This window comes from Schistocerca piceifrons, chromosome X (assembly GCF_021461385.2).
Source record: "Schistocerca piceifrons isolate TAMUIC-IGC-003096 chromosome X, iqSchPice1.1, whole genome shotgun sequence".
NCBI lineage: Eukaryota > Metazoa > Arthropoda > Insecta > Orthoptera > Acrididae > Schistocerca > Schistocerca piceifrons.
Genome location: NC_060149.1, coordinates 190,855,237 through 190,882,605, shown reverse-complemented (window position 1 = coordinate 190,882,605; position 27,369 = coordinate 190,855,237). Strand labels below are relative to the sequence as shown.

Genomic DNA, 27,369 nt, shown 5'->3' with positions numbered 1-27,369 from the left:
TATGCCTATCAGTAGTTAGTGCCTTCAGTAGTTTGAATCTTTCATTTAGCTGGCAGTAGTGGTGCTCGCTGTATTGCAGTAGTTCGAGTAACGAAGATTATTGGTGAGGTAAGTGATTTGTGAAACGTATAGGTTAATTTAGTCTGGGCCATTCTCTTGTAGGGATTATTGAAAGTCAGATTGCGTTGCGCTAAAAAATATTGTGTGTCAGTTTAAGCACAGTCATGTACAATTTTTCTAAGGGCACGTTACAACCTTTTCACAAGAGTCACCTGAGTACAAATTGCAGCTCCGACAATGCACTGTCCTTGTGTACGCCGTAGTACCGCCATCCGTATAAGTGCATATCACATCACTACTGTCATCCCAGTGTAATGACCTCATTAAGGCAGTGGCATAGCTATCGTTTTTACTCAACGATTTTTTAAATATTTTGTCATTGCCCTCCTAAATATCTCTGGACGATATTAGAGAAACGACGATACTGCCAGATAAAATGACAGGGATTGGTGCTGGACTATGATGTCGTTTACATCTTGCAGCGGTTACTACTACACAGAAAACAATAATTTCTGCAGGATGAATCATCGTGGATCTATAACTTTTTCTGTGCCCGGCTGTCCATCCTCATGCCAATATGTTACCTTAATGGAAAGCATGTTCCGTCTTCTTCTATGTGATTGTCATTATTTAAGTCGTCTGTAATTTAACTGTGAGCGTGTTCTGTGGAGATGGGAAACCAACTCGGCCTTTGCCTAATGGATTTGCAAAACCACTCAAAACATCCATATTGTACAGTTTCCGGACCAGCAGCGGTTAATTCGTCATTCGTCTCCATCAGAGAATGAATTACCTTGATACACGATTTCACAAATTAGAAATTACATGTTTACAAGTTACTGAAAAGGAAGTATGACTGTCAGATTGTCGGATGTAAAAAAAGTTACGTATAGTCGTGAAACCGTCTGGAGTCACAGTGTTAACTACACATGTAATAGATCGTTAGAAAATAATTCAGAGCAGTCATTTCTTAGATAATTTTCGTGGACCTGCATGTTAGAATATATGCAGAAATACATTTATGTGTGAATCAACTTACGTGCATGTGGGCCCCGTAGCCGGGGCTACCGATAAATATCCAGTCAGTGTTCTTGTTCTCCGCAGTTGGGGGCAGGAAGTAGGGGCGCGTGTAGTGCTCCCTCAGGATACGAGCGATACGATCATCGCAGTTACTCCTGAAATACAGTAACCAGCCATTACAATTCTTACAATTAATCTGATTTTGTAGGAATTGGTTAACTTTAAACCTTTTATTGCTATGGAAAAATAATCTCTCCTCCCAACGTGTTACAGTTAAAACACACAAATCCACACTTTTGATAAAGTACGTTTTTCATTACGCTGTGCTTCTCAGACCTTAATAGCAGTACAGCCTAAGTCTTGAAATATAGGTTTGTTTTCGAGTATCTTAAAACCGATATACAGACCGAAATTTGAGTGTTTGGGAAACAAAGTTTATAGCCGTATCCTACGCGAAAATATGTTTCAATCTAATTACACAATTTTTAGCAATATGCAAATGGTAAGGGAAGTGCCAATTTGTCAAGAAAATACCTACATGTAAGTCAACAGAAAATAAATAAATGCGTAGACTATGTGAAGATCGCGGCGTCCAAGTTTTTGTCACATGAGACTGCATTTACCTGCTCAAGTTCACAAACCAGAATAACTCGAAAAATGAGCTTCACACGAAAAAATTTATAGAATCGAAAGTTGATTATTTTCGAGGGGGTACCTAAAATTAGCTTCCCCCCCTCGGGGATGGGGCGGCAGGCAACTTTAAAATTTAAAATTCCAAATGGGAACCCCCATTTTTATTGCAGAATCAGATTCTACATAAAAAACTACGTACATTTTGTCTTAAGCATTTGTTTTGATTCTTGGTAGTAGGCGCTGTAATTAAAGAAAATCCATGTTCTCATTTTTGCGTGGAAAATGGTTACGGATAGATAAAAAATACTTATTTACTTCGTAAATTTTTATTCACTAAAACTAAAACTCTCCCTCTCTCCCCATAGGGTGGGGTTTGAGAGAGAGGAATTAGAGTGTTACAAATATTGACCCAAATATTTGGGTCAATATTTGTAAAACTTTAATTCCTCTCTCTCAAACTTGGGTCAACATTTGTAAAACTCTAATTCTTCTCTCTCAAACCCCCCCTTTTGGGAGAGTTTTAGTTTTAGCGAATCAAAATTTACGAAGTAAATATTTTTTATTTATCCGTAACCATTTTCCACGCAAAAATGAGAACATGGATTTTCTTGAATTACAGCGCCAACTACCAAGAATCAAAACAAATGTTTAAGACAAAATGTACGTAGTTTTTTATGTGGAATCTGATTCTGCAATAAAAAATGGGGGCTGGGGCGGCGGGCTAATTTTAGTTCCAGCAGATGTTCCCCTCGAAAATAATCAACTTTGGATTCTACGAATTTTTTCGTGTGAAGCTTATTTTTAGATTTACACCGTGTATACCGTAGACTTTAACAATTAACAAAGCAGCTACACTGCTGAAATTTCAGATAGTTTGCTGATGATGCCGTGGTGTAAGGTATGGTGTCGAAGCTGAGCGACTGTAAGAACATACCAGATGACTTGACAATATTTCCAGTTGGTGTGATGAATGGCAGTTAGCCCTAAATGTGGAAAAATGCAAGTTAATCCTGATGAGTAGGAAGAACAAGTCTGTAGAGTTTGGATGCGGTATTATTTGTGTCCAGCTTGACACAGTCAAGTTGTTTAAATATCTGGGTGTAGCCTTGCAAAGCGATATGTGGTGGAACGAGCATGTGAAAACTGTGGTAGAGAAGGCAAATCGTCGACTTCGGTTTATTAGGAGAATTTTAGGAAATAGTGATTCGTCTGCGAAGGAGACCGCATACAGGACGCTGGTGCGACCTATTCTTGAGTACTGTTTGAGTGTTTGGGATCCGAACCAGGTAGAATTGTAGGAAGACATCGAAGCAATTTGGAGGAGGGCTGCTAGATTTGTCAGCGGTAGATTCGAGCGAAACGTGTTACGGAGATGCTTCGGGGACTCAAATGGGAATCCCTGGATGAAAGGCGGCATTCCTTTCGAAAAACACTTTTGATAAAATTTTGAGAGCCGGAATTTGAAGCTGACTGCCGAACGATTCTGCTGCCGCCATCATACTTCGCGCGTGAGGACTTCGAAGATAAGATACGAGAAATTATGGCTCATTAGGAGGCGTACAGAGAGTGCAAGTGGAACAGGAAGGGAAATGACAAGTAGTGGTACAGGGTGGCTTGCGGAATATTTATGTAGATGTAGATGTATGAATATAACGATGATCACTCACTTTTTCCTTTTTCTTTCTATGGCTGTGTGCGCCGCCTTATAGGCGGCTGACCTTGAGCGGGACTTAGCCGTTTAGCGAGGCAGCCAGCGAGACGCTAGTGAATGGAGCGCTTTTTTCTTTCACATATGTGCAGAATCTGTGTGCAGCCTTCATTTAGTCTACACTATGCATCTTAGGTTTTAAATTTCGCATTCGCTGCTATGAAGATTTTGAAGGATAATCACTATTCATTTTACCATTCGGATTGAATGTAATTACCGAATGTCACCACAGAAGAAAAGAAGGCGTATGGGAATCTCCTTTGTATGGGTCGCAGCTGATGTAGGTCTAGTTTACAAACTGGACCAGTTGGCGAAGAACGTCAGTATCTCTGATTCAGTAACAAATACAACTCTCTCACCGAACGGTTTCAAGATATGGTTACAGATATTAGACAGTGAGGAACGGGAAGTGGACTTGGGCCTCTCAGTCTCCAAAAAGAACAAAATGACGCTTAGGCTCAACCCGTAACTGGAAACTCTCTCTGATTTCGAAGAATGCATGCTAGCGGTAAGTATGCATACCAGCCATGGTTCAAATCCTTTCTATTCACAGAGAATGGGTATCAAGGATTATAATATCTGCGAATGACAGAAGAAAGAAAAGGGAGATGTAAGGTACTTGTTGTACTGCGAATTTTTTGAAGCACAGCAATAAAACTTACTCTTAAACCTTGTGATAATTATGGTGCCCCTCCTAACAAGTGCGCCGGCCTTAATGTTTCATAAAGCACTGTTTTATTTTATACGGGCAGTACCGTGTATTTATAAGTATTGTATTCGCGATGGTTGTATAATCACCATATGTTCGCAAAATTCTGTTGAGTTCTCTTTGTCGTATACTCCGCAGGGCAATAATTCGTGTCATGCCAACGTTCTGTAACTACAGTTACGCCCCTATCTGGCTACTGTCACATAATCTTAAATTTTTGTGCAGATTATCTTTATTTTGGTATTTATATATAGACGCTTTATGTTTGTATCTTGACAAAAAAATACCTTTAAAATCCATTATGAAGTCCAGTTCTCACACATTACGCCAAGTATGTGAAGAACAATTGCAAACTAGTTGATAAATAGCTGCTTTGTAATTACTTTTCTGTCCATACGAAATATAATGTGGAGAAACTTAATGTATCATACAGTGTAAATTACACAACCTATCGCTTAATAAGAGGGGTGGAACTTTAATAGTGACAACTATTTATTTACAGCTCGTGCAAAATAGATACGTGTTTCAAGGTTTTACTGCCTTTGAAAGTAGTCACCAGCATTGAGTATAACCCGTTGTCAGCGATGTGGAAGTCGTACGATACTCTTAGCAGTGCCAGATCTATTGACAGTTCGAGCGGCGCGGTTATTGCCCGAGGAATTTGTAGCAGTTCTGAAGCGAATGCCGTGAAGTATTTTCTTCAGTTTAGAAATCGAGTGAACTTACGAGGGCTTAAGTCAGGGGAGTGCAGTAGGTGGTATAGCACTTAGCAGCCCCATCAGTCAAACAAATCAGTAACAGCTTGCACTTTACGTGCTTGAGCATTGTCCTGCAAAATGATGGTCAGGTCCTGCAAAAAGTGTCATCACTTCTGTCTCTATGCTGTTCATTTTTGGAACACAACCTACGACCAGCTTAGAGACAGATACGATGACACTTTCTGCAGGACCTGACCATCATTTTGTAGGACAATACTCAAGCACGTATACTGCAAGCTGTTACTGATTTGTTCACTGACGGCTGGTAAGTGCTATACCACCTACTGCACTCCCCTGACTTAAGATCTCGTGAGTTCAACTCGATTTCTAAACTGAGGGAAACACTTCACGGCATTCGCTTCAGAACTGCTACAAATTCGTCGAGTAATAGACCGCGCCGATCGAACTCTCAACACAACTGGCACTGCTAAGCGGATCCTGCAACTCCCACATCGCTGGCAACGGGTTATACACAATGCTGGTGACTACTTTGAAACACGTATCTATTTTGTACGAGCTGTAAATAAATTTTCAGTTCAATTTGGTCGGAGCACTATGGGACTTAACATCTGAGGTCATCAGTCCCCTAGAACTTAGAACTACTTAAACCTAAGGACATCACACTCATCCATGACCGAAGCAGGATTCGAACCTGCGACCGTAGGGGTCACTCGGTTCTAGTCTGATGCGCCTAGAACCGCTCGGCTACACCGGCCGGCTGTAAATAAATAGTTGCAACTATTAAAGTTCGAACCCTCGTATTAAGGTAAACTGCTCCTTAGTTCGCATCAGCGATAGGAAGTTGATAAAAATATTTGTTATTACAGTGCTTCTGCTGACATTGACGGATGGCCACTTTCTTCATAGTTAAATAGATTGGCCGGGTGAGTATGAGAATCTATGTGGGTAAGATAGTGGCGTTAAATCTGCGCTGCGATGTGATCAGTCACAACCAGGCTGACAAGGGACACCTTTTTGAACTCGAACTCTCGGAACCGCGTGAAACCTTGCTTGGAGTGACACTCAGTGATGGGAACAACAGTGGTCACTGTCATTTCCATGTACAACTCTGCATTTCTCTGCGCTATCGGACGGACCATGTGATTGCACTGACAAGTGCTGCTGTGCGAATGTGTCTTCTGGAGTGTTCGCATGCCGGTTGGCCGACAATTTTTAAACAATCATTGCTTCCAAAGAATAATTCAGTTAAACATTAGCATAATTTAATGTTTCTTTTCAAGCCTATATGATAACGAGGTTTTCATGTCACTTATCTGTCATTCTCTTTTAGATTTCACGCTTTTCGCTTGTGGGTGTCTCCACCAAACCTAAGCTAGAAGTAACACAACTTCCTTCTGTTTAACTGTTGAGACTGACAGGTGAATGAGGGCGGGTGAAATGAAAATAGCAAATACTTTTTACATACAATTTATTGTGCGCACCCCATGCCCACCTTCCCCCCCCCCCCCCCCCCCCCCCCCCCGCAATGACATCAGTCGCATCTTTAAGAACATGCTCCATAAGTAACTAGTTTGTAGAAGGGAACTCCAAGAAACGGTATAAATTTAACACATAACCGAATACCAGGACACTACAGTTATGCACTATTTAGATATTCGTGTAATCTTGGTAGGACGTGGAGAGTACTTACCAGCCAACATACCAAGGTTTGGTGCCGTCCCTCATCTTTGCTCTGTCTTCGCTCATGTCGAACACTTCCTCCAAGCGCTTGAATTCCGTTTCGTACGGGAAGAACTGGCAGCCTCGTACGTTTCTCTCGTCATAAATACTCTTGAAGAACTCGAAGTCGAACACCTCTGGAGCAGTCCAGTTCTCCATCGCATCAGTCACAACTACCGGTTTTCCAGTGTACGCGTATCTGTGGGAAAGAAGAATAGATAATGACGAACGCGGACGGGCAAGTACTCTTTCAAATTTAGTTTTTTAGGCCATCTGGAAAGTGAGATCACTTGATGAATCCTGCTATTACCTGAAGGTAGCTTCTTCAACTAGAAAAATATTTTGATTTAGTTTGCTTTGTGTACAAGTGGTAATATTCATTTATAAATATGCACGTATTCGATAATCTGGTCATCGCACGTGGGATGTGGGGGCGGGCGTAGGAGGGTGGATGATTAGGAAGAACGGTGGTGAAGAAAGGAAGGAGGCAAAGTCTGGGTGGCAGGGGGTGGGAGGGTAAGTGGGAGGAGACAGCGCACGAATCTATATCTCATCATCATCATCATCATCATCATCATCATCATCAGCCAATTCAATCATTAGATGATGTGGCCTCTTCGAGTCGTGGATTCAGGTAGGCTTTCAGAAGTCTTCTCCAAGTGGGACGGTCTTGGGCAGTTATCTGCCAGGTGTTACCAGCGATCTTCTTGATGTCTTTGTCCCATCTGTCTGGTGGTCTTCCTCTAGGCCTCCGGTGCTCTCTCGGACTCCACTCCAGTACTAGCTTCGTCCATCTGTTGTCTTTTCTTCTTGCGACGTGGCCAGCCCACTGCCATTTCAAGGAACCTACTCTCTCTAAGATGTCATTAACCTTCGTCACAGACCGGATATCATCTGCCCTTTTCCTGTCCTTTCTTGTATAGCCCAGCACTGATCTCTCCATGGCTCTCTGTGCTGTCCTAAGTTTCCATTTTGTGTATGAGTTCAGTGTCCATGTCTCGCAGCCATACGCCATCACAGGAAGAATGCATTGATCAAATACTGCTTTCTTCAGATTTACTGGCAGTTTTGATGTGAATACTTTTGAATTCTTCCCAAATGCTTGCCAGCCAAGCTTGATGCGTCGATAGATTTCTGGCCTTATGTCTCCCTTCATATTTATAATCTGGCCAAGGTAGACATATTCACTGACCGCTTCTAGTAGACTGTCCTTGACTTTCACATCTCCAGCTGGGACCCATTTGTTGGATATTACTTTTGTTTTGGAAAGGTTCATGTTCAAGCCAACCAGCTGACATTCCGATGCAAGATGTGTAACTAAGTTTTGGAGCTCTGCGAAGTCTTTGGCCAGTAAGGCAATATCATCAGCAAATCTCAAGTTGGTAAGCCTTCTTCCATTAATTCTAATTCCCTTACCTTCCCAGCTCGGCTTTGACATAGCCATTTCCAATACAGCAGAGAACAGTTTTGGGGAGATGGGATCGCTTTGCTTGACACCCCTCATGATGCGGAATTCTTGAGTTGATTCGCCGATGTTAACATAAGCTGAAGAATTCTCGTAGATTTTCGTGAGCACTTCAATGTATGCTGCTCCCACTCCTTGCTCACTCAAAGCTTGGAGGACAGCTACATGGCTAACGGAGTCAAATGCCTTTTCAAAGTCAACAAAGGCAATGCAGAGAGGCAGTTGGTATTCATTCGCTCTGCTTATCACTTCACTACATTTATAATCCGCAAGCCACCCAGCGGTATGTGGCGGAGGGCACTTTACGTGCCACTGTCATTACCTCCCTTTCCTGTTCGCGGGAAAAACGACTGCCGGAAAGCCTCCGTGCGCGCTCGAATCTCTCTAATTTTACATTCGTAATCTCCTCGGGAGGTATAAGTAGGGGGAAGCAATATATTCGATACCTCATCCAGAAACGCACCCTCTCGAAACCTGGACAGCAAGCTACACCGCGATGCGGAGCGCCTCTCTTGCAGAGTCTGCCACTTGAGTTTGCTAAACATCTCCGTAACGCTATCACGCTTACCAAATAACCCTGTGACGAAACGCGCCGCTCTTCTTTGGATCTTCTCTATCTCCTCTGTCAACCCGACCTGGTACGGACCGCACACTGATGAGCAATATTCAAGTATAGGTCGAACGAGTGTTTTGTAAGCCACCTCCTTTGTTGATGGACTACATTTTCTAAGGACTCTCCCAATGAATCTCAACCTGACACACACCTTACCAACAATTAGTTTTATATGATCATTCCACTTCAAATCGTTCCGTACGCATACTCCCAGATATTTTACAGAAGTAACTGTTACCAGTGTTTGTTCCGATATCATATAATCATACAATAAAGGCTCCTTCTTTCTATGTATTCGCAATACATTACATTTGTCTATGTTAAGGGTCAGTTGCCACTCCCTGCACCAAGTGCCTATCCGCTGCAGATCTCCCTGCATTTCGCTGCAATTTTCTAATGCTGCAACTTCTCTGTATACTACAGCATCATCCGCGAAAAGCCGCATGGAACTTCAGACACTATCTACTAGGTTATTTATATATAGTGTGAAAAGCAATGGTCCCATATCACTCCCCTGTGGCACGCCAGAGGTTACTTTAACGTCTGTAGACGTCTCTCCATTGATAACGACATGCTGTGTTCTGTTTGCTAAAAACTCTTCAATCCAGCCACACAGCTGGCCTGATATTCCGTAGGCTCTTGCTTTGTTTATCAGGCGACAGTGCGGAACTGTATCGAACGCCTTCCGGAAGTCAAGGAAAATGGCATCTACCTGGGAGCCTGTATCTAATATTTTCTGGGTCTCATGAACAAATAAACCGAGTTAGTTCTCACACGATCGCCGTTTCCGGAATCCATGTTGATTCGTACAGAGTAGATTCTGGGTTTCCAGAAATGACATAATACGCGAGCAAAAAACATGTTCTAAAATTGTACAACAGATCGATGTCAGAGACATAGGCCTATAGTTTTGCGCATCAGCTCGACGACCCTTCTTGGACACTGAGATTACCTGTGCTCTTTTCCAATCATTTGGAACCTTCCGTTCCTCTAGAGACTTGCGGTACACGGCTGTTAGAAGGGGGGCAAGTTCTATCGCGTACTCTGTGTAGAATCGAATTGGTATCCCGTCAGGTCCAGTGGACTTTCCTCTGTTGAGTGATTTCAGTTGCTTTTCTATTCCTTGGACACTTATTTCGATGTCAGCCACTTTTTCGTTTGTGCGAGGGTTTAGAGAAGGAACTGCAGTGCGGTCTTCCTCTGTGAAACAGCTTTGGAAAAAGGTATTTAGTAATCAGCATTACGCGTGTCATCCTCTGTTTCAATGCCATAATCATCCCAGAGTGTCTGGATATGCTGTTTCGATCCACTTACTGATTTAACGTAAGACCAGAACTTCCTAGGATTTTCTGCCAAGTCGGTACATAGAATTTTACTTTCGAATCCACTGAACGCTTCACACATAGCCCTCCTTACGCTAACTTAGACATCGTTCAGCTTCTGTTTGTCTGAGAGGTTTTGGCTGCGTTTAAACTTGCAGTGAAGCTCTCTTTGCTTTCGCAGTAGTTTCCTAACTTTGTTGTTGAACCACGGTGGGTTTTTCCCGTCCCTCACAATTTTACTCGACACGCACCTGTCTAAAACGCATTTTACGATTGCCTTGAACTTTTTCCATAAACACTCAACATTGTCAGTGTCGGAACAGAAATTTTCGTTTTGATATGTTAGGTAGTCTGAAATCTGCCTCCTATGACTCTTGCTAAACAGAGAAAGACGTGCAAAAGCATTTAACACCGAAGCGGGAAATAATGAAGATGGCTGAAAATTAGTAAAGTACAGTCGTATAGAGGAATGGGCTGGAAGGCACAGAGGATGCAGTCAGCAGCCTGATTGGAAACTTTTCCTCCACTATAATGTGCAGGGGTTGGGCAAAAAAATAAAAACACCGCAAGAAATGCATGATTGAACATAAATGCAGACGTTAGCCAAGCCTGCAGTTGGCGCTGTTGTAATTGACGACGAACTACACCTGTGCAGCGTCCTCAATACATAGTGTCAGTGGCGGTCACAATAGTGTTCTTTAGAGATGTGAGTGCATTGTGTCGGAGCTAACTGAATTCGAACGTGAGCAGATTTTTAGTGCTCGAATGATGGATGCTTCCGTAACCAAGGTAGCCGAAGTGTCTGGTGTATCAAGAGGTACCATATCGAAGATATGTAATACATACAGGGGAAGCGGGGAAACATCATCCGCTAAGTCAGAACGCGGACGAAAGTGTGTGTTGCGTGATCAGGACAGACATTCAGTGAAGAGGATTGTGACGAAAAAGGTAAGAGGACGACAGCTGCATAAGTCACAGCAGAACTGAATATCGCACTCACTAAAGCTGTCAGCACCAAAACAATGCCAACGAAGCTTCATAAGATTCGAATTGCAGGGCGAGCTCGATTTCCAAGACCACTTATCAGTGATGCAAATGCTCACAGTAGGATAAGGTGGTGTCGAAACCATAAGACGAGGCCTACGTAGCAATGGGAGGAAGTCCTTTGTTCGGACGAGTCTTGTTTCACGCCGTTTCCAACTTGTGACGAAGTTTACGTCCCAAGAGTGAAACATGGCGTGGGTTCGTTGAAGAATTGGACAGCCAAATTGTGGTATTCCATGGGCCCAACGATTACTCTGCAAGGTCGCATTACTGTCAAGGATGATGTGACAAGTTTGGCCGATAAGGCCCATCCACTGCTACAATGTTTGTTCTCCAACGGTAATTCTATGTTCGAAGATGACAGCACCCCAGTTCATACAGTTAGCATCGTCCGGGCCAGGTTTTGTGAGCACGAGGATGAATTTTCACATCTCCCCTGGTCACTGCAGTAAGCAGATCTCAATATTGTTGAGCCATTGTGGTTTACTTTGGAGAGAAGGGTGCGTGGTCGCTATCCACCTCCACTATCACCGAGTGAGGTGGCGCAGTAGTTAGCACCCTGGACTCCCATTCGGGAGGACGACGGTTCAAATCTGCGTCCGGCCATCCTGATTTAGGTTTTCATGATTTCCCTAAATCGCTTCAGGCAAATTCCTGGATGGTTACAGGGCGAGGCCGACTTCCTTCTCCATTCTTCCCTAATGCAATGTTCAGATGTTCAAATGTGTGCGAAATCTTATGGGACTTAACTGCTAAGGTCATCAGTCCCTAAACTTACACACTACTTAACGTAAATTATCCTAAAGACAAACACACATACCCATGCCCGAGGGAGGACTCGAACCTCCGCCGGGACCAGCCGCACAGTCCATGACTGCAGCGCCCCAGACAGCTCGGCAAATCCCGCGCGGCTACTGCAATGGGACCGATGACCTCGCTGTTTGGTCCCCTCAGCCAAACCAACCAACCAATCAACCAACCAACCTCTACCATCGTTACCTAAAGGTACATCTATTTTGCAGGGAAAATGGTAATATTCCCATGAAAACCATACGGGACATGCATTTATCCATTCCGAGACGACTGGAAGTTGATTTGAATGTCAGCAGGTTTCCTCACCGTATTAGGCACGGTAACGTGTTGTGTTTGTGGTGTTTCCATATTTTTGTGGGCCCAGCCCCGAATCCTCCCGAAATCAGGTAGGTACGCAGGTAACAGGACCGAATTCTCCCAAATTGACACAATGCGACAGAGCATTGTCTGCGCTAATGACCACAGCTGCCTGCGGCCTCTTCGCAGTTCGCGGCAGATCGTTGTAGAGTGAACATGACCTCAGACGAGCTTACAGTTTCAGTAGGTAGGAGGGGAACGAAAATGTTCATTTTGAAAGGTAACATCTTCGGTTTTCAAAAACTGCTGAAAGGTGGTGCAGCGCGATGGACGTGCAACATTAATGGCTACAGAAGTTTTGTTAAAACTGTTTCTGTTGAGGAGCTGGATGTCGTGGAGTGTCAGGAAGAGCACAATCATGAAGAAATGCGTCATAACAAAATTCAGAGGGAAGAAATCATTTGTGACCTAAAGAGAAAAGCCATAGAAGATATTTGTGAGAGACCGTCAAAAATAATTTATCAGAAGTTAAAAGGAGAAGATACGCAACATATAACTACGAAAGATGTCAACAATGTAGGCGCAAAACTGCCCACGAATGCTGCAGATGTTCATGATGTTATCAACACGCTGAATGTGGAAACCACAGACGGGACAAAGCGTTTATTACAAAATAACACCAACAAAAGTGATCATATTTTGTGACTCGGCAAGCCTTAAAACATTAACGCAGTGTGAATCTATATATGTTGATGGTACGTTCAAGTGCTGTCCAAAGTTTTTTTGTCAGCTGTTTACAATACTTGGGTTAGTTAATGGCCATTATATTCCATTGGTCTCTTTATTAAACGACAAGAAAACTTCGTCGTATTAGTATGTATTTCAAAGCGTTGTTGATAAATGTAGTGATATAGGTTCGAACTTTTCGCCATCAACAATGTTTTCTGACTTTGAAAGGTGGAAGTGAGGTCTGGCCTGATATTCGCCATATCGTTTTCAGTCCACAATAATTTAGTGCATGTGTCCCAGAGGTGTGCTGGCTGCGGGTGCCGACCCTCTGCTCAACCCATAGCTACGTACTGGCATCCACGCACGGTCTTATGGTAAAACTGTTATAACTCTGCTTCGTGCATTACTTTTTGCATAATGCGAGTACGAACAGGCGCGCAGAAGAAATTATAAAAATATTTTTGCCGTCTATTGCGCTTCTATAGACGATTCAAATTAAGTTTTCTTAACCATCTCTTATATTCAGACATCGGACATTTATCAATTTGTTATATGTATAGATTTACTGGAAATGTAACCATAATTCATAAAATGAACACTGAGATAGAATATGTGTTGCGAATGCATGATTTGATATTTTAATAAATTAATTATGAAGAAATCAAGACTATAAATGATTCCAGTTTCTAAAAATAAATATCTAAATAAGATAAAATATAAAACTTTTAAACATACAACACACGCGAAACATGTTTACATCTTCTAGTGCAACTTCATATGCTTTCCTTTGCCTGCTTCGAGTATTCATAACGTTTAGAACTGCTACCTGCTTCAAACGGGAGGATTCGGTCCCATCATTTTTCAGACCCTTGCGAGGTTGGGAGGATTCGGTACCATTTTTCTGACCGCGGGAGGATTCGGGGCTGCGCCAATTTTTGTCACCCCTGTGAGTGTTACAAGTGCACACGATGAATGTCGCTAACTCTGATGTGTGCGCCTTGTGGTTAGGTGTATTATTTGCGTTGTTGAAGACGACGATAGAGAAGGGAGAGTGTGAAACCAGGTCCCAGCTAATAGACTATCCACTCGAACAGCACTAAGGTGGTCGCAGCGTCCGACGTCCCTTCCAACAGCAACAGACGAATGAAAGAAGGAAGATTACAGTTTCACGATTCGTCGGCGACAAGGTCATTAGAGGATGAGCACAGTATTACGTTACGGGAAGGAAATTGGCCGTTCCCTTTCCAAAGGAACCATTGCGGAATTCGCCTTGTGGTTTAGGGATACTGCAGAAAACGTAATCTGAATGACCTGACGAAAGTCTGACCCGCCGACATAGTGCATGCGAGTCCAATGTACAAACCACTGTGACACCTCGTTTAACAGCGCTGGATCGCTATTCACGGCGTCACATGTCCTCATCCAGTAAGATACTTCCGAGAGGTACTGAATTTGAGACAGAACATTAGAGCAAAGCCTGGTGACGGAGCAATTGTACGTTATAAGGTAAATTGCTTCCACGAGCGGAATTTGAACCGGTTGCCTCAGAGTCGAGCATCACTGCACAAGCGCGGTTTCGGTTAATTAGTGGAAAGGTTAAAGACGATCATTAGAAGAATGAAACGATTCCAATGTCAGAACTTTCGTCTCTATGACGTTGATAAAGTATAAGAAACTATCACCAGCTGTTATTATCTTAGGCGGCAAATTCCTACCATGAAAGTGTACAGATGTTAGTCGCAAGCCGTGATATGTCAACAGTGAATGCAATTACGTCAAATCTAATGAAGCGTGTTTTCACATGAACAGTAAACACGAGTAATGTTGCTCTTTGTGCGCGTTTTTTCGTTGAGTCCTTTTGGACCACGTTCACTTCTGTTTCAAAGTGATTTTGCGTATTCTTGTCCAGACGACTTTTATTGTCTCGGTGTTGGCATTTCTTCTTTCCTCTGCTCATTGTTGTTGTTTTTTTCCTATTACATCGCCGTTCTTCATCTTCCATTTAAAGATACTTCTATCCAGCGTTATCTGTGCTACACTTCCACCGTGTATCAGAACAGTACTTGTCGGTTTGTTGTCGTTCATACGGAGTACGTGGCTGAAGGCTAGTTCCCGATGGTGCTAGTTATTTCCGTCGCCTTGTTATGCACTTCGTTAATCTTATTCTGCAAATACAACGGGTCCTCAGAGATGTTTCACAATCCTCCGATTCCGACTCAATTTACCGAGCGAGGTGGTGCAGTGATCAGACACTGAACTCCTATTCGGGAGGTCAGAGGTTCAAATCCCACTCCATCCATTGAGATTTAGGTTTTACTTGGTTCCGCTAAGTAGCTTGTGGCAATTACGGGAATGGTACCTCTTATAACGACATAACCGATTTCCCTTTCCCCACATGAACTTGAGCTCCGTCTCTAACGACGTCCTCATCGATGGGACGTCAAACCCTAATCTCACTTTCTTCTGTCGCTTCATTTTCTCTTTGAAGTCCTGTAACTCAAGTTTAGTCTTTGTATGCGCACAAAACATCTCTCTGAAAAAAGTCCTGTTGAGACTCCCTCGTAGTGTTTTATTATTATACACGGTGCTTCACTACGTCAGCCACAAATTTTGACGGATGATAAGTCATTTACAGTTAATTTTTGCCCTTGTAGGGAAGCAGCCTACTCACGCTGTAGTAAATTCACATCAGTTTCCATTGTGTGCCAGCCAGTCTGCTGTAACTAGCTCTGACGTCATAAATGTTGCGCAATACCTTAAAAATCAAGCACATGAACTAAAACTTTTCTAGCATGTCAGAAATAATACTAAATTAATGTGTGTTAAATATCAGTTTGATAACTTCAGCCATTTCCGAGATTTGGACGTTTTTCTGGAAAAATCATTGGCGCAACAGAAAAGAGCTAGAGACTTCAAAATTTATATTTAGATTCATCTTTCATAATGATTTAATAAAAACAGTACTTTGGATTTCACAAATTAAGACTTTAGTGGAAATTCATGATTTTCTGGTTTTCGTCTCAAAACTGAAGGAAGCAAGATAGATTAAGTAGGCTAGTAAATAAGGCTAGGATGTTTAGATTTAAATAGGTTGGAGGTCCGCTATGATTATGAAAATGTGTAAAGTTTCTTTTTTATACCTATAAAATTATAGCGATAGCGGATCTCAACAGGGCCAGTTCAGAGCTCATCTAGTGCGTGCAGGGCAATTAAATTAATTCTCTCGCCTAAAGTATTTAACTTAGCCACGTCAAAATTTTATTATCAATACTTACCTGCGTGCTGAATGCACGTTTAAATTAAGAGCTTCTTCGGCCATCAGCCAAAGAAGCTATAAATTATTATGTATCTTGAAGTGGTGCGTTACTAGCCCAGCGGCTAGTCGGGAGAGCGGATTTGATCAGGCGATCCCTCAGCCATCCGCACCGCGGCTTTATATATAAGAACACTGCGCGAGGAAGCAAGGCCCCAGTTCTCTCCAGACGCTGAATGACACGCCATCTGTGTCGGTAGTCGCGTCGCATCAGTGTATCTGCTGCAAACCGCCTCGGGTGCCGTATTAAGTTACTAGAGATACGCGGAACCATGAAGACATTTTATGTGAAGTGTTAATTCTGGGATGATTTTCATTAACTAGCTTCAGTTTGCGTATTGTCGTATTTTTCACGTGCCGTCGCGGGACAGACATTCTGCCAAAAATTTTGCGTGGCGTTTGATGAAATATTTTCATCAAATTTTGGCGAGCATTCTTTTTAACATTTGATTCGGACATTTATAGTTGCATCAGCGCATTAGACTCTGAACTGTTCTGTTAGTTAGGTTGTAGGGATACTTGTGGTTTTTATTAGTGAATTTCAGAATATACTCAACTATTTTGGAAAACCGTTTTTGATTAGAAATCCCGGACAATCTCCTAATTCCTCAGAGCTATAAGCTGCAGCTATAAGAACATTCTCAGGTAAAGTGGGCACTAGGATATCTATTTACTGGCTCCAAGTTTTATTAAATCACTTTCTGGGGGTCACGGAGTAAATAGAGAGCCAGTGTTGAGAACGGCAAAAGACAGCAATAACAACATTCTAAAAGCTAGAAACTGATTCAACACGCAAGCGGTTATACAGCAATAGATTTAATTATTATTACAAACTCATCCGCCGCCCCACATATGGTGCATCGGCCGGGAAATCGACTAAGTGAAAGTGAATTTTAACTATCCGGATTCGCGAGTGAAATGCGACACGCAACTGAGAATAGAACAATGAATGTGTTACGTGTGCATGTGGACGACGCAATTGGATTAACAACGCATCTGGATTGACGGAGCTGGCACTGAGTCTAGCGGTGCTGCCGGCATCGCGAGAAGCCAGTCTCGCTGTACCGCAATCGTCCCCTGGAGCAGCCGGCGCAGAGCCTGCAATTGCGGGCCACGCAAACACACAACAGCCGTCGGAGAGCCGTCCGCAGCTCAACGTGCCACGTCGCATCAGGAATCCTGGTACGCCGCGCCGGCAACGCCATACGTCGTGCAGAAGGAACTAAGTTAAGTGAAAAGCTGTTAAAAATTTTACTAACCTGCACTAAAAGACTGTCGGCGATGGAACCGCCAAAAGAAACTGAGGTTAAACTTAAATCAGAACCTATGTCTGTTGAGGGAACTGTAAATACAGACAACGGTTCAAGTGTAAATATGCTTGAAAGTAGTAATGTTAAAGTGAAATATAAAGTGTTGTCTCCTGACAGTAGTGTGGGAAGGGGCAATGATTCAATAATAGAGACCCCTGTAGTAAAGCGGAAAGTAGAAATTGTAAATTTATTGTATGATAGTTTCTCTGATGAATTAAAAATGAAGCAGTCATCAGAAATGGTAGAGTTTAAGAAGGAGAAGTTAGGTATGACTAATCAATCAGAAGTTTCATTTAGTTTTGATGATTCTGGTATTGGAGCTAGTTTTTCGTCACCTGAGTGTGATAAAAAGCCAGCTCGTGAGCAACCCAAAGATGCTGGGGCTGTTGATCTAAATGTTATATTACAAGCAATAGCTGCCAGTCAAACAAATTTTAATATGCGGTTTGAGGCAATGGACAATAAGTTAGAATCCAATAATGCTGAATTAAAGGCTGAAATAAGTGAACAGGTCAAAAGCAGTAATGCTGAATTAAAGTCTGAAATTGTGGCCAGCCAAACAAATTTTAATAAACGATTGGAGGTAATGGACGATACCTTCAAGGCTGGTTGCAATAGTTGAAAGAGGATCTAGACAGTTTGAATTATAAAATTGATTGCAATCATGAGGATATTAAGAAAAAGGTTGCTCAACAGTTTTCTGAAATGTATAAAACAGTTAAATCCGAAGTTGCTGAGGTTCGCAAAGACTTCCAAATGGAAGATGCGAAGCTGGAGCACAAGTTAACAGAAAAGATCGAAGCGGAATCTGAACTGTGCTCAGATAGATTTAAAGATGTTAATATAAAAGTAAACATATGTCAAGCAGAAGTAGAAGCAATCAAAACTGACACTACTCATATTGTGCAAAGAGTAGATAATGTTGAAATGAAAGTAGAAAATATAAGTACTAACATTGCTAACATTGAGAGTAAAGTAGCTTCAGTAACTTCTGGTAATGGTAATGTACAACAAGTTGTAGCTGCAAACGCCGCTTTTATCGGGTGTCGGCAGTTCTTGCGGTTCGATCCAGATAAAAATATCCATCCGTTAGATTTCTGGAACGATTTTGAAGATGTGATTCCACCAACTTGGTCTGAGCGAGAGAAAATCTCATTTATTAAAAGCCATTTAGCAGGTGACGCCATGCGTTGGTCAGCTGATGTTATGTTAAAGTGTAAAACATTAGCAGAATTTAAAACAGCTTTTATTAATGAGTATTGGTCTAGCAATAAGCAAAATGAAGTGTTGAGAGAATTTTGGAGTGGGAAACGCTTCAATGCAGGCAAGGAATCAATTAAAGAGTTTGCTAGGTCATGGATTTCACGTTTGTCACATTTGGCGGAAAAGCTAAAACCAGAAATGATTATACTAGGTCTTGAAGCCAAACTGCCATGGTATTGGCAAACGAGAATTATATCAGCCCCTAGAGATAATCTGAATCGTTTCATTGAGTATTTGGAACGTGTAGAACGTGTTGCTGCCAATGAGGAGCAAGCACGTAATAACCGAATTGCCAATAACAATAATAGTAATTTTAGGAACGAGCAAAATGGCAATGTAAACATCAGAACAGTAGGTGTTCGCCATCCTAAGAGAGGTAGGAATTGGGGAAATAGTTATCAGAACCAACAATGGCATCCAAGGGATAATAATTTTGTTCCAAACAGAAATATGCATGTAAACAACAGTACGGAAAGTAAGGCTATGCCAGTTAACTATAATGAAACTAAAGGAAACAGTAGTAGGCCGAGGCAGGAAAACTAGTTCCCGTCTATGAGGACACTGGCGCTCACCAGGCGGTTACTTTTCCTAAGCCAGTAGTTACGGGAATTGGTAAGACAGATCAGAATACTCAAACTGAACATGTGGATGAAGAGTCGGTAGCACCTAAGGATACAACAGAAATATTAGATCACTCACAGTATTTGATAGATACCGTGTTAGAGACGCTTTCTAAGTGGGAAGAGAAAGAGAAGGCGCAGCAGTGTAACATTAGGGATGAGCTACAAAATACTGAATTGTCAGGTGAAGAAGCAGAAGAAATTCATGCTTATATTTACGATGAGGATGATGTGCTCTTATCTAAAGTGCCTGTGCAGGATGTTGATAATGTACTAATAGATTTAGAACAGGAGATAAGTGGGAATGTAGAGGGTAGGCAATTTGGGGTCGATGAACCCAGTAGCTGTGACCAGTTGTCACTTGAGAAGGAAACCGACGATAATGGTAAAAGTGGTTTAGCTGTAACTAGTATTATGCCATGTCTGGAGGCGCAGAATCGCTCAGACTACAGTAATTTGGGTCATGTTCAGCAAACTAAATGTAATGAAGTCGTGCGGTGTTTCGATTTAAAATTAATAGACCGACTGGAAAAGGCAGCTGAAAAGGTAATTCAGGAAACCCCTACACACTGTGACCTAAATGTAATGAAGACAGATGTCGATCACTTTAGTTGGAGACAAATCCAAAAGGAACTACCAGATGAATGTGAGGAACCACCTGTACAACCTAGAATAAGCCACCCTATAATAATAGTGAATATGTTGGGTATCAATGTACGTTGTCTCTTAGACAGTGGAAGTGAGGTGAGTGCAATATCTCAGTCCTTCTTTGATGCATTACCTGGTAAAGACAAGCTTACAGTAATGAGGGTATCAGGACTAAGAATAATTGGTGCTACTGGCAAGGTGTCAAAAACAGTAAAGCAAGAAGCTTTGCTACCTTTTAACATAAGTGGTAATGTAATTGATCATCCATGTTTAATTGTAAATAATCTCAGTATTGAGGTTTTAATTGGCATAGATTTCTTGTCAAAATATCAGAGTGTTGTTGACTTTGAAAGAAGCCAGTTAAAAATGGTCTTGCCAATAACCGGAGTAATTATAGTACCTTTTAGTGATAAACATGTAGTAACTGATCATGAAACTTGGGAGCTGCCTATACGAGTTCTGAAAAACAGGAGGTATTGGGACGAGGATGTTAATCTTAATAACAATAAGTTAAACACAGAAGAAGAAGAAGAAGCAATTATTTTAGACAAAATAGAAACTAAATTGCAGGAAATCGATAAGATTTCAGCCAATCAGGAGGAAGAACTGAGACAGGTTCTAAAAAGGCATCATAAAGTATTTTCAGATCGACCTGGCAGATTCATAGGTAGCCACTGAATGCTGTAGGGAGGAGGTTGTTCTTTAACCTCTACACAGTGTGGCAGCTGTGCAGTCCCAGCTGTGTGAGATCTTCTTTCCCATTTCAGATCTCACTCAATCTTCATCTTTCCTATCCCTAAAAACTTCGACCTTTTCTTCCAACACATAAAATGTTCCGTTATAATTATCAAACCAATAATAAACCAATGAATGCTGTAGGGAGGAGGTTGTTCTGTAACCTCTACACAGTGTGGCAGCTGTGCAGTCCCAGCTGTGTGAGATCTTCTTTCCCTTTCAGGTCTCACTCATTCTTCCTCTTTCCTGTCCTCAAAAATTTCGACCTCTTTCTTCCAACACATAAAATTTTCTGTTATGACTATCAAGTCAATAGTTATGTAACCATTCTATCGACCGATTAGTGACAAAAAAAAAACCTAATGTGACAAACCTAATAGTGACAAACAAAAGGGAAGTATGAAGTAGTTAAGATACAATGTATTTGAGTAACAATTATGTATAGTACCCTGGTAATATAGTAAGTATGAAGTGTTGTTTTATTGGAAATGGTCCACCAACAGTAATTTAAAAAGATATATGAATTCATGTACAAGCAGGATCTGAAATGGTAGTGAAACCTAGTGTATGCTGTAGAGCTAACTAATTAATAATAAAAGAGATTGCTTAGTGTTATGAAAAATATGCAGATAAGTTGTAAGTATAAACTCACCTGGTGTAGCAAGGAAAGGCAGTGTAATAGAATTGGGCAGTGTTTGTGGTTTAGACGTGAAGGACACGTCCCTGAAGTATTTATAAGGTTGGAGCTGGCCATTATTTTAGTGTAGTGTGTGACAGGATACACCTATACATATTGAGGTTATGAGTTGGAGGCGTGAATGCGACCATAGGTACCCTTATGTTAGATGAGACAGAGCAGCTCATGGTGTCCTATAGGTTTAAGGAATTTAGCATTACGCTCGTCCATAATTATTTGATGCAGTTTAGTGGTAGGTCTGAGAGAGACTACCTGAGGTTTCAGTGTCTGATCGAGTGGAAATGGATTGTCGCGTGAGCAAACTAATCAACTGCAGTACACTATGAATATTAAATAAATGTGCTTTCCTATGCTTTAAATTTAAATGGAGTGAGTATTACCTAAGTTCATACACTAGCAAAGTAAGTAAGTACATAATGACAGACGTAAAACATTATTTTAGCTCCGCATAAATACACTTCAAAGTAAGTAAGTACCTAATTGCAGATGTGGAACTGGCAACAGCAGAGGACCAATAAGTGGATTTTGTAGTCAACTAAACGTAGTGTGTTTTGAACACTCACAATTGTACTGTTACCAAAAGTTACTCACATATACAAAGGAGCTAAGAAAACAACCACTAATCATACTCATACTATCTCTAAGAATAAAGTAATCAAAGATGAGTCAGTTAAGTGCTTAAAATACAAATGTATTCAGGAATGTACCGAGCATTGGTTCAGCGTTCCGGCCCAGAAATAAGAAATTCAGATTAAATATGATTTATGATTGTATGCCTTAGGAGCATAAATTTTCTCCAGTACGTGACTAACGGCGTTTTGAGCCATTTGTTTACCGACTTTATGACAATTAAGTAACCGTGAGAGAAAAATTAAAAAGGTTCTGTTAACTTTGTTCCAGCAAAATATTGGAAGATTAAATGTATATATCCCCATTTCTTTGTGACCCACCCTTAGATATTAAGTGAACAGAGTCTGAGGCACTCTTTTTGTTTGTTCTACAGGACAAACCAGATAATGGCAGCCTGATAGCTGCGTGAAAGCGTGGAGTGGCTTGGACACAACTCACAGTGACCCCTCCCCTTTCCCCCATGTAATTTAGAGAGAACGTGAAGGACGCACACCATAGCAACTTCCCCTCTCTACCCTTGTGAATGGAAGTGTAGGACGCCAGCCAAAGCGGCTACAACCACGTGTGTAAAAATTATTTGTGGAATTTTCTTTCAGGTTTAGAAAAGACTGCTAAGAGATAATAATCTGTTTATGTATCACGTTATTTTCTTTGAATTTGTGTGTGTAAAAATGTATTTAATGTATTTAATGGATCTAAGATTTTCATAATTTTTCAATCTGTATGTGTTTGTTTGTCTAAGGCAATATGTATGTCAAAATATTTCGTTGACTTTGCTTAAAATTTTGAGTAATGACATTGTTTTAAAAGGCAGTGAACATGCCTACAATTTAAATAATTAATGTAGGTAATAAGTTTTCTTTAATGTTTCTACAGGTTTATATTTCAATTTTGATTTTCATAGGGAGTTAAACTGTACTCTTGCTTCCCTTTTTGTAATTAAATTTTTTTTTCATTCATTAACATTCATAAACAAAAAAATTTAAGTAGAGGGTGATGTAGGGAAGCAGCCTACTCACGCTGTAGTAAATTCACATCAGTTTCCATTGTGTGCCAGCCAGTCTGCTGTAACTAGCTCTGACGTCATAAATGTTGCGCAATACCTTAAAAATCAAGCACGTGAACTAAAACTTTTCTAGCATGTCAGAAATAATACTAAATTAATGTGTGTTAAATATCAGTTTGATAACTTCAGCCATTTCCGAGATTTGGACGTTTTTCTGGAAAAATCATTGGCGCAACAGAAAAGAGCTAGAGACTTCAAAATTTATATTTAGATTCATCTTTCATAATGATTTAATGAAAACAGTACTTTGGATTTCACAAATTAAGACTTTAGTGGAAATTCATGATTTTCTGGTTTTCGTCTCAAAACTGAAGGAAGCAAGATAGATTAAGTAGGCTAGTAAATAAGGCTAGGATGTTTAGATTTAAATAGGTTGGAGGTCCGCTATGATTATGAAAATGTGTAAAGTTTCTTTTTTATACCTATAAAATTATAGCGATAGCGGATCTCAACAGGGCCAGTTCAGAGCTCATCTAGTGCGTGCAGGGCAATTAAATTAATTCTCTCGCCTAAAGTATTTAACTTAGCCACGTCAAAATTTTATTATCAATACTTACCTGCGTGCTGAATGCACGTTTAAATTAAGAGCTTCTTCGGCCATCAGCCAAAGAAGCTATAAATTATTATGTATCTTGAAGTGGTGCGTTACTAGCCCAGCGGCTAGTCGGGAGAGCGGATTTGATCAGGCGATCCCTCAGCCATCCGCACCGCGGCTTTATATATAAGAACACTGCGCGAGGAAGTAAGGCCCCAGTTCTCTCCAGACGCTGAATGACACGCCATCTGTGTCGGTAGTCGCGTCGCATCAGTGTATCTGCTGCAAACCGCCTCGGGTGCCGTATTAAGTTACTAGAGATACGCGGAACCATGAAGACATTTTATGTGAAGTGTTAATTCTGGGATGATTTTCATTAACTAGCTTCAGTTTGCGTATTGTCGTATTTTTCACGTGCCGTCGCGGGACAGACATTCTGCCAAAAATTTTGCGTGGCGTTTGATGAAATATTTTCATCAAATTTTGGCGAGCATTCTTTTTAACATTTGATTCGGACATTTATAGTTGCATCAGCGCATTAGACTCTGAACTGTTCTGTTAGTTAGGTTGTAGGGATACTTGTGGTTTTTATTAGTGAATTTCAGAATATACTCAACTATTTTGGAAAACCGTTTTTGATTAGAAATCCCGGACAATCTCCTAATTCCTCAGAGCTATAAGCTGCAGCTATAAGAACATTCTCAGGTAAAGTGGGCACTAGGATATCTATTTACTGGCTCCAAGTTTTATTAAATCACTTTCTGGGGGTCACGGAGTAAATAGAGAGCCAGTGTTGAGAACGGCAAAAGACAGCAATAACAACATTCTAAAAGCTAGAAACTGATTCAACACGCAAGCGGTTATACAGCAATAGATTTAATTATTATTACAAACTCATCCGCCGCCCCACATATGGTGCATCGGCCGGGAAATCGACTAAGTGAAAGTGAATTTTAACTATCCGGATTCGCGAGTGAAATGCGACACGCAACTGAGAATAGAACAATGAATGTGTTACGTGTGCATGTGGACGACGCAATTGGATTAACAACGCATCTGGATTGACGGAGCTGGCACTGAGTCTAGCGGTGCTGCCGGCATCGCGAGAAGCCAGTCTCGCTGTACCGCAATCGTCCCCTGGAGCAGCCGGCGCAGAGCCTGCAATTGCGGGCCACGCAAACACACAACAGCCGTCGGAGAGCCGTCCGCAGCTCAACGTGCCACGTCGCATCAGGAATCCTGGTACGCCGCGCCGGCAACGCCATACGTCGTGCAGAAGGAACTAAGTTAAGTGAAAAGCTGTTAAAAATTTTACTAACCTGCACTAAAAGACTGTCGGCGATGGAACCGCCAAAAGAAACTGAGGTTAAACTTAAATCAGAACCTATGTCTGTTGAGGGAACTGTAAATACAGACAACGGTTCAAGTGTAAATATGCTTGAAAGTAGTAATGTTAAAGTGAAATATAAAGTGTTGTCTCCTGACAGTAGTGTGGGAAGGGGCAATGATTCAATAATAGAGACCCCTGTAGTAAAGCGGAAAGTAGAAATTGTAAATTTATTGTATGATAGTTTCTCTGATGAATTAAAAATGAAGCAGTCATCAGAAATGGTAGAGTTTAAGAAGGAGAAGTTAGGTATGACTAATCAATCAGAAGTTTCATTTAGTTTTGATGATTCTGGTATTGGAGCTAGTTTTTCGTCACCTGAGTGTGATAAAAAGCCAGCTCGTGAGCAACCCAAAGATGCTGGGGCTGTTGATCTAAATGTTATATTACAAGCAATAGCTGCCAGTCAAACAAATTTTAATATGCGGTTTGAGGCAATGGACAATAAGTTAGAATCCAATAATGCTGAATTAAAGGCTGAAATAAGTGAACAGGTCAAAAGCAGTAATGCTGAATTAAAGTCTGAAATTGTGGCCAGCCAAACAAATTTTAATAAACGATTGGAGGTAATGGACGATACCTTCAAGGCTGGTTGCAATAAGTTGAAAGAGGATCTAGACAGTTTGAATTATAAAATTGATTGCAATCATGAGGATATTAAGAAAAAGGTTGCTCAACAGTTTTCTGAAATGTATAAAACAGTTAAATCCGAAGTTGCTGAGGTTCGCAAAGACTTCCAAATGGAAGATGCGAAGCTGGAGCACAAGTTAACAGAAAAGATCGAAGCGGAATCTGAACTGTGCTCAGATAGATTTAAAGATGTTAATATAAAAGTAAACATATGTCAAGCAGAAGTAGAAGCAATCAAAACTGACACTACTCATATTGTGCAAAGAGTAGATAATGTTGAAATGAAAGTAGAAAATATAAGTACTAACATTGCTAACATTGAGAGTAAAGTAGCTTCAGTAACTTCTGGTAATGGTAATGTACAACAAGTTGTAGCTGCAAACGCCGCTTTTATCGGGTGTCGGCAGTTCTTGCGGTTCGATCCAGATAAAAATATCCATCCGTTAGATTTCTGGAACGATTTTGAAGATGTGATTCCACCAACTTGGTCTGAGCGAGAGAAAATCTCATTTATTAAAAGCCATTTAGCAGGTGACGCCATGCGTTGGTCAGCTGATGTTATGTTAAAGTGTAAAACATTAGCAGAATTTAAAACAGCTTTTATTAATGAGTATTGGTCTAGCAATAAGCAAAATGAAGTGTTGAGAGAATTTTGGAGTGGGAAACGCTTCAATGCAGGCAAGGAATCAATTAAAGAGTTTGCTAGGTCATGGATTTCACGTTTGTCACATTTGGCGGAAAAGCTAAAACCAGAAATGATTATACTAGGTCTTGAAGCCAAACTGCCATGGTATTGGCAAACGAGAATTATATCAGCCCCTAGAGATAATCTGAATCGTTTCACTGAGTATTTGGAACGTGTAGAACGTGTTGCTGCCAATGAGGAGCAAGCACGTAATAACCGAATTGCCAATAACAATAATAGTAATTTTAGGAACGAGCAAAATGGCAATGTAAACATCAGAACAGTAGGTGTTCGCCATCCTAAGAGAGGTAGGAATTGGGGAAATAGTTATCAGAACCAACAATGGCATCCAAGGGATAATAATTTTGTTCCAAACAGAAATATGCATGTAAACAACAGTACGGAAAGTAAGGCTATGCCAGTTAACTATAATGAAACTAAAGGAAACAGTAGTAGGCCGAGGCAGGAAAACTAGTTCCCGTCTATGAGGACACTGGCGCTCACCAGGCGGTTACTTTTCCTAAGCCAGTAGTTACGGGAATTGGTAAGACAGATCAGAATACTCAAACTGAACATGTGGATGAAGAGTCGGTAGCACCTAAGGATACAACAGAAATATTAGATCACTCACAGTATTTGATAGATACCGTGTTAGAGACGCTTTCTAAGTGGGAAGAGAAAGAGAAGGCGCAGCAGTGTAACAGTAGGGATGAGCTACAAAATACTGAATTGTCAGGTGAAGAAGCAGAAGAAATTCATGCTTATATTTACGATGAGGATGATGTGCTCTTATCTAAAGTGCCTGTGCAGGATGTTGATAATGTACTAATAGATTTAGAACAGGAGATAAGTGGGAATGTAGAGGGTAGGCAATTTGGGGTCGATGAACCCAGTAGCTGTGACCAGTTGTCACTTGAGAAGGAAACCGACGATAATGGTAAAAGTGGTTTAGCTGTAACTAGTATTATGCCATGTCTGGAGGCGCAGAATCGCTCAGAC

At 41.2% G+C, this 27,369-nt stretch overlaps 1 protein-coding gene across 1 annotated transcript in view; it reads right to left on the bottom strand.

Moving 5' to 3' along the window:
- The window catches only part of LOC124722244 (F-box protein At5g06550), a 610,244-nt gene that overhangs the window by 219,271 nt on the left and 363,604 nt on the right, over nucleotides 1-27,369 (bottom strand). The window contains exons 3-4 of the mRNA XM_047247434.1: nucleotides 6,540-6,767; nucleotides 1,100-1,235 (exon numbers count right to left, since the gene is read on the bottom strand). Coding sequence (XP_047103390.1) covers nucleotides 1,100-1,235; nucleotides 6,540-6,767 — 364 coding nt within the window. The remainder of the gene's footprint in view (nucleotides 1-1,099; nucleotides 1,236-6,539; nucleotides 6,768-27,369) is intronic.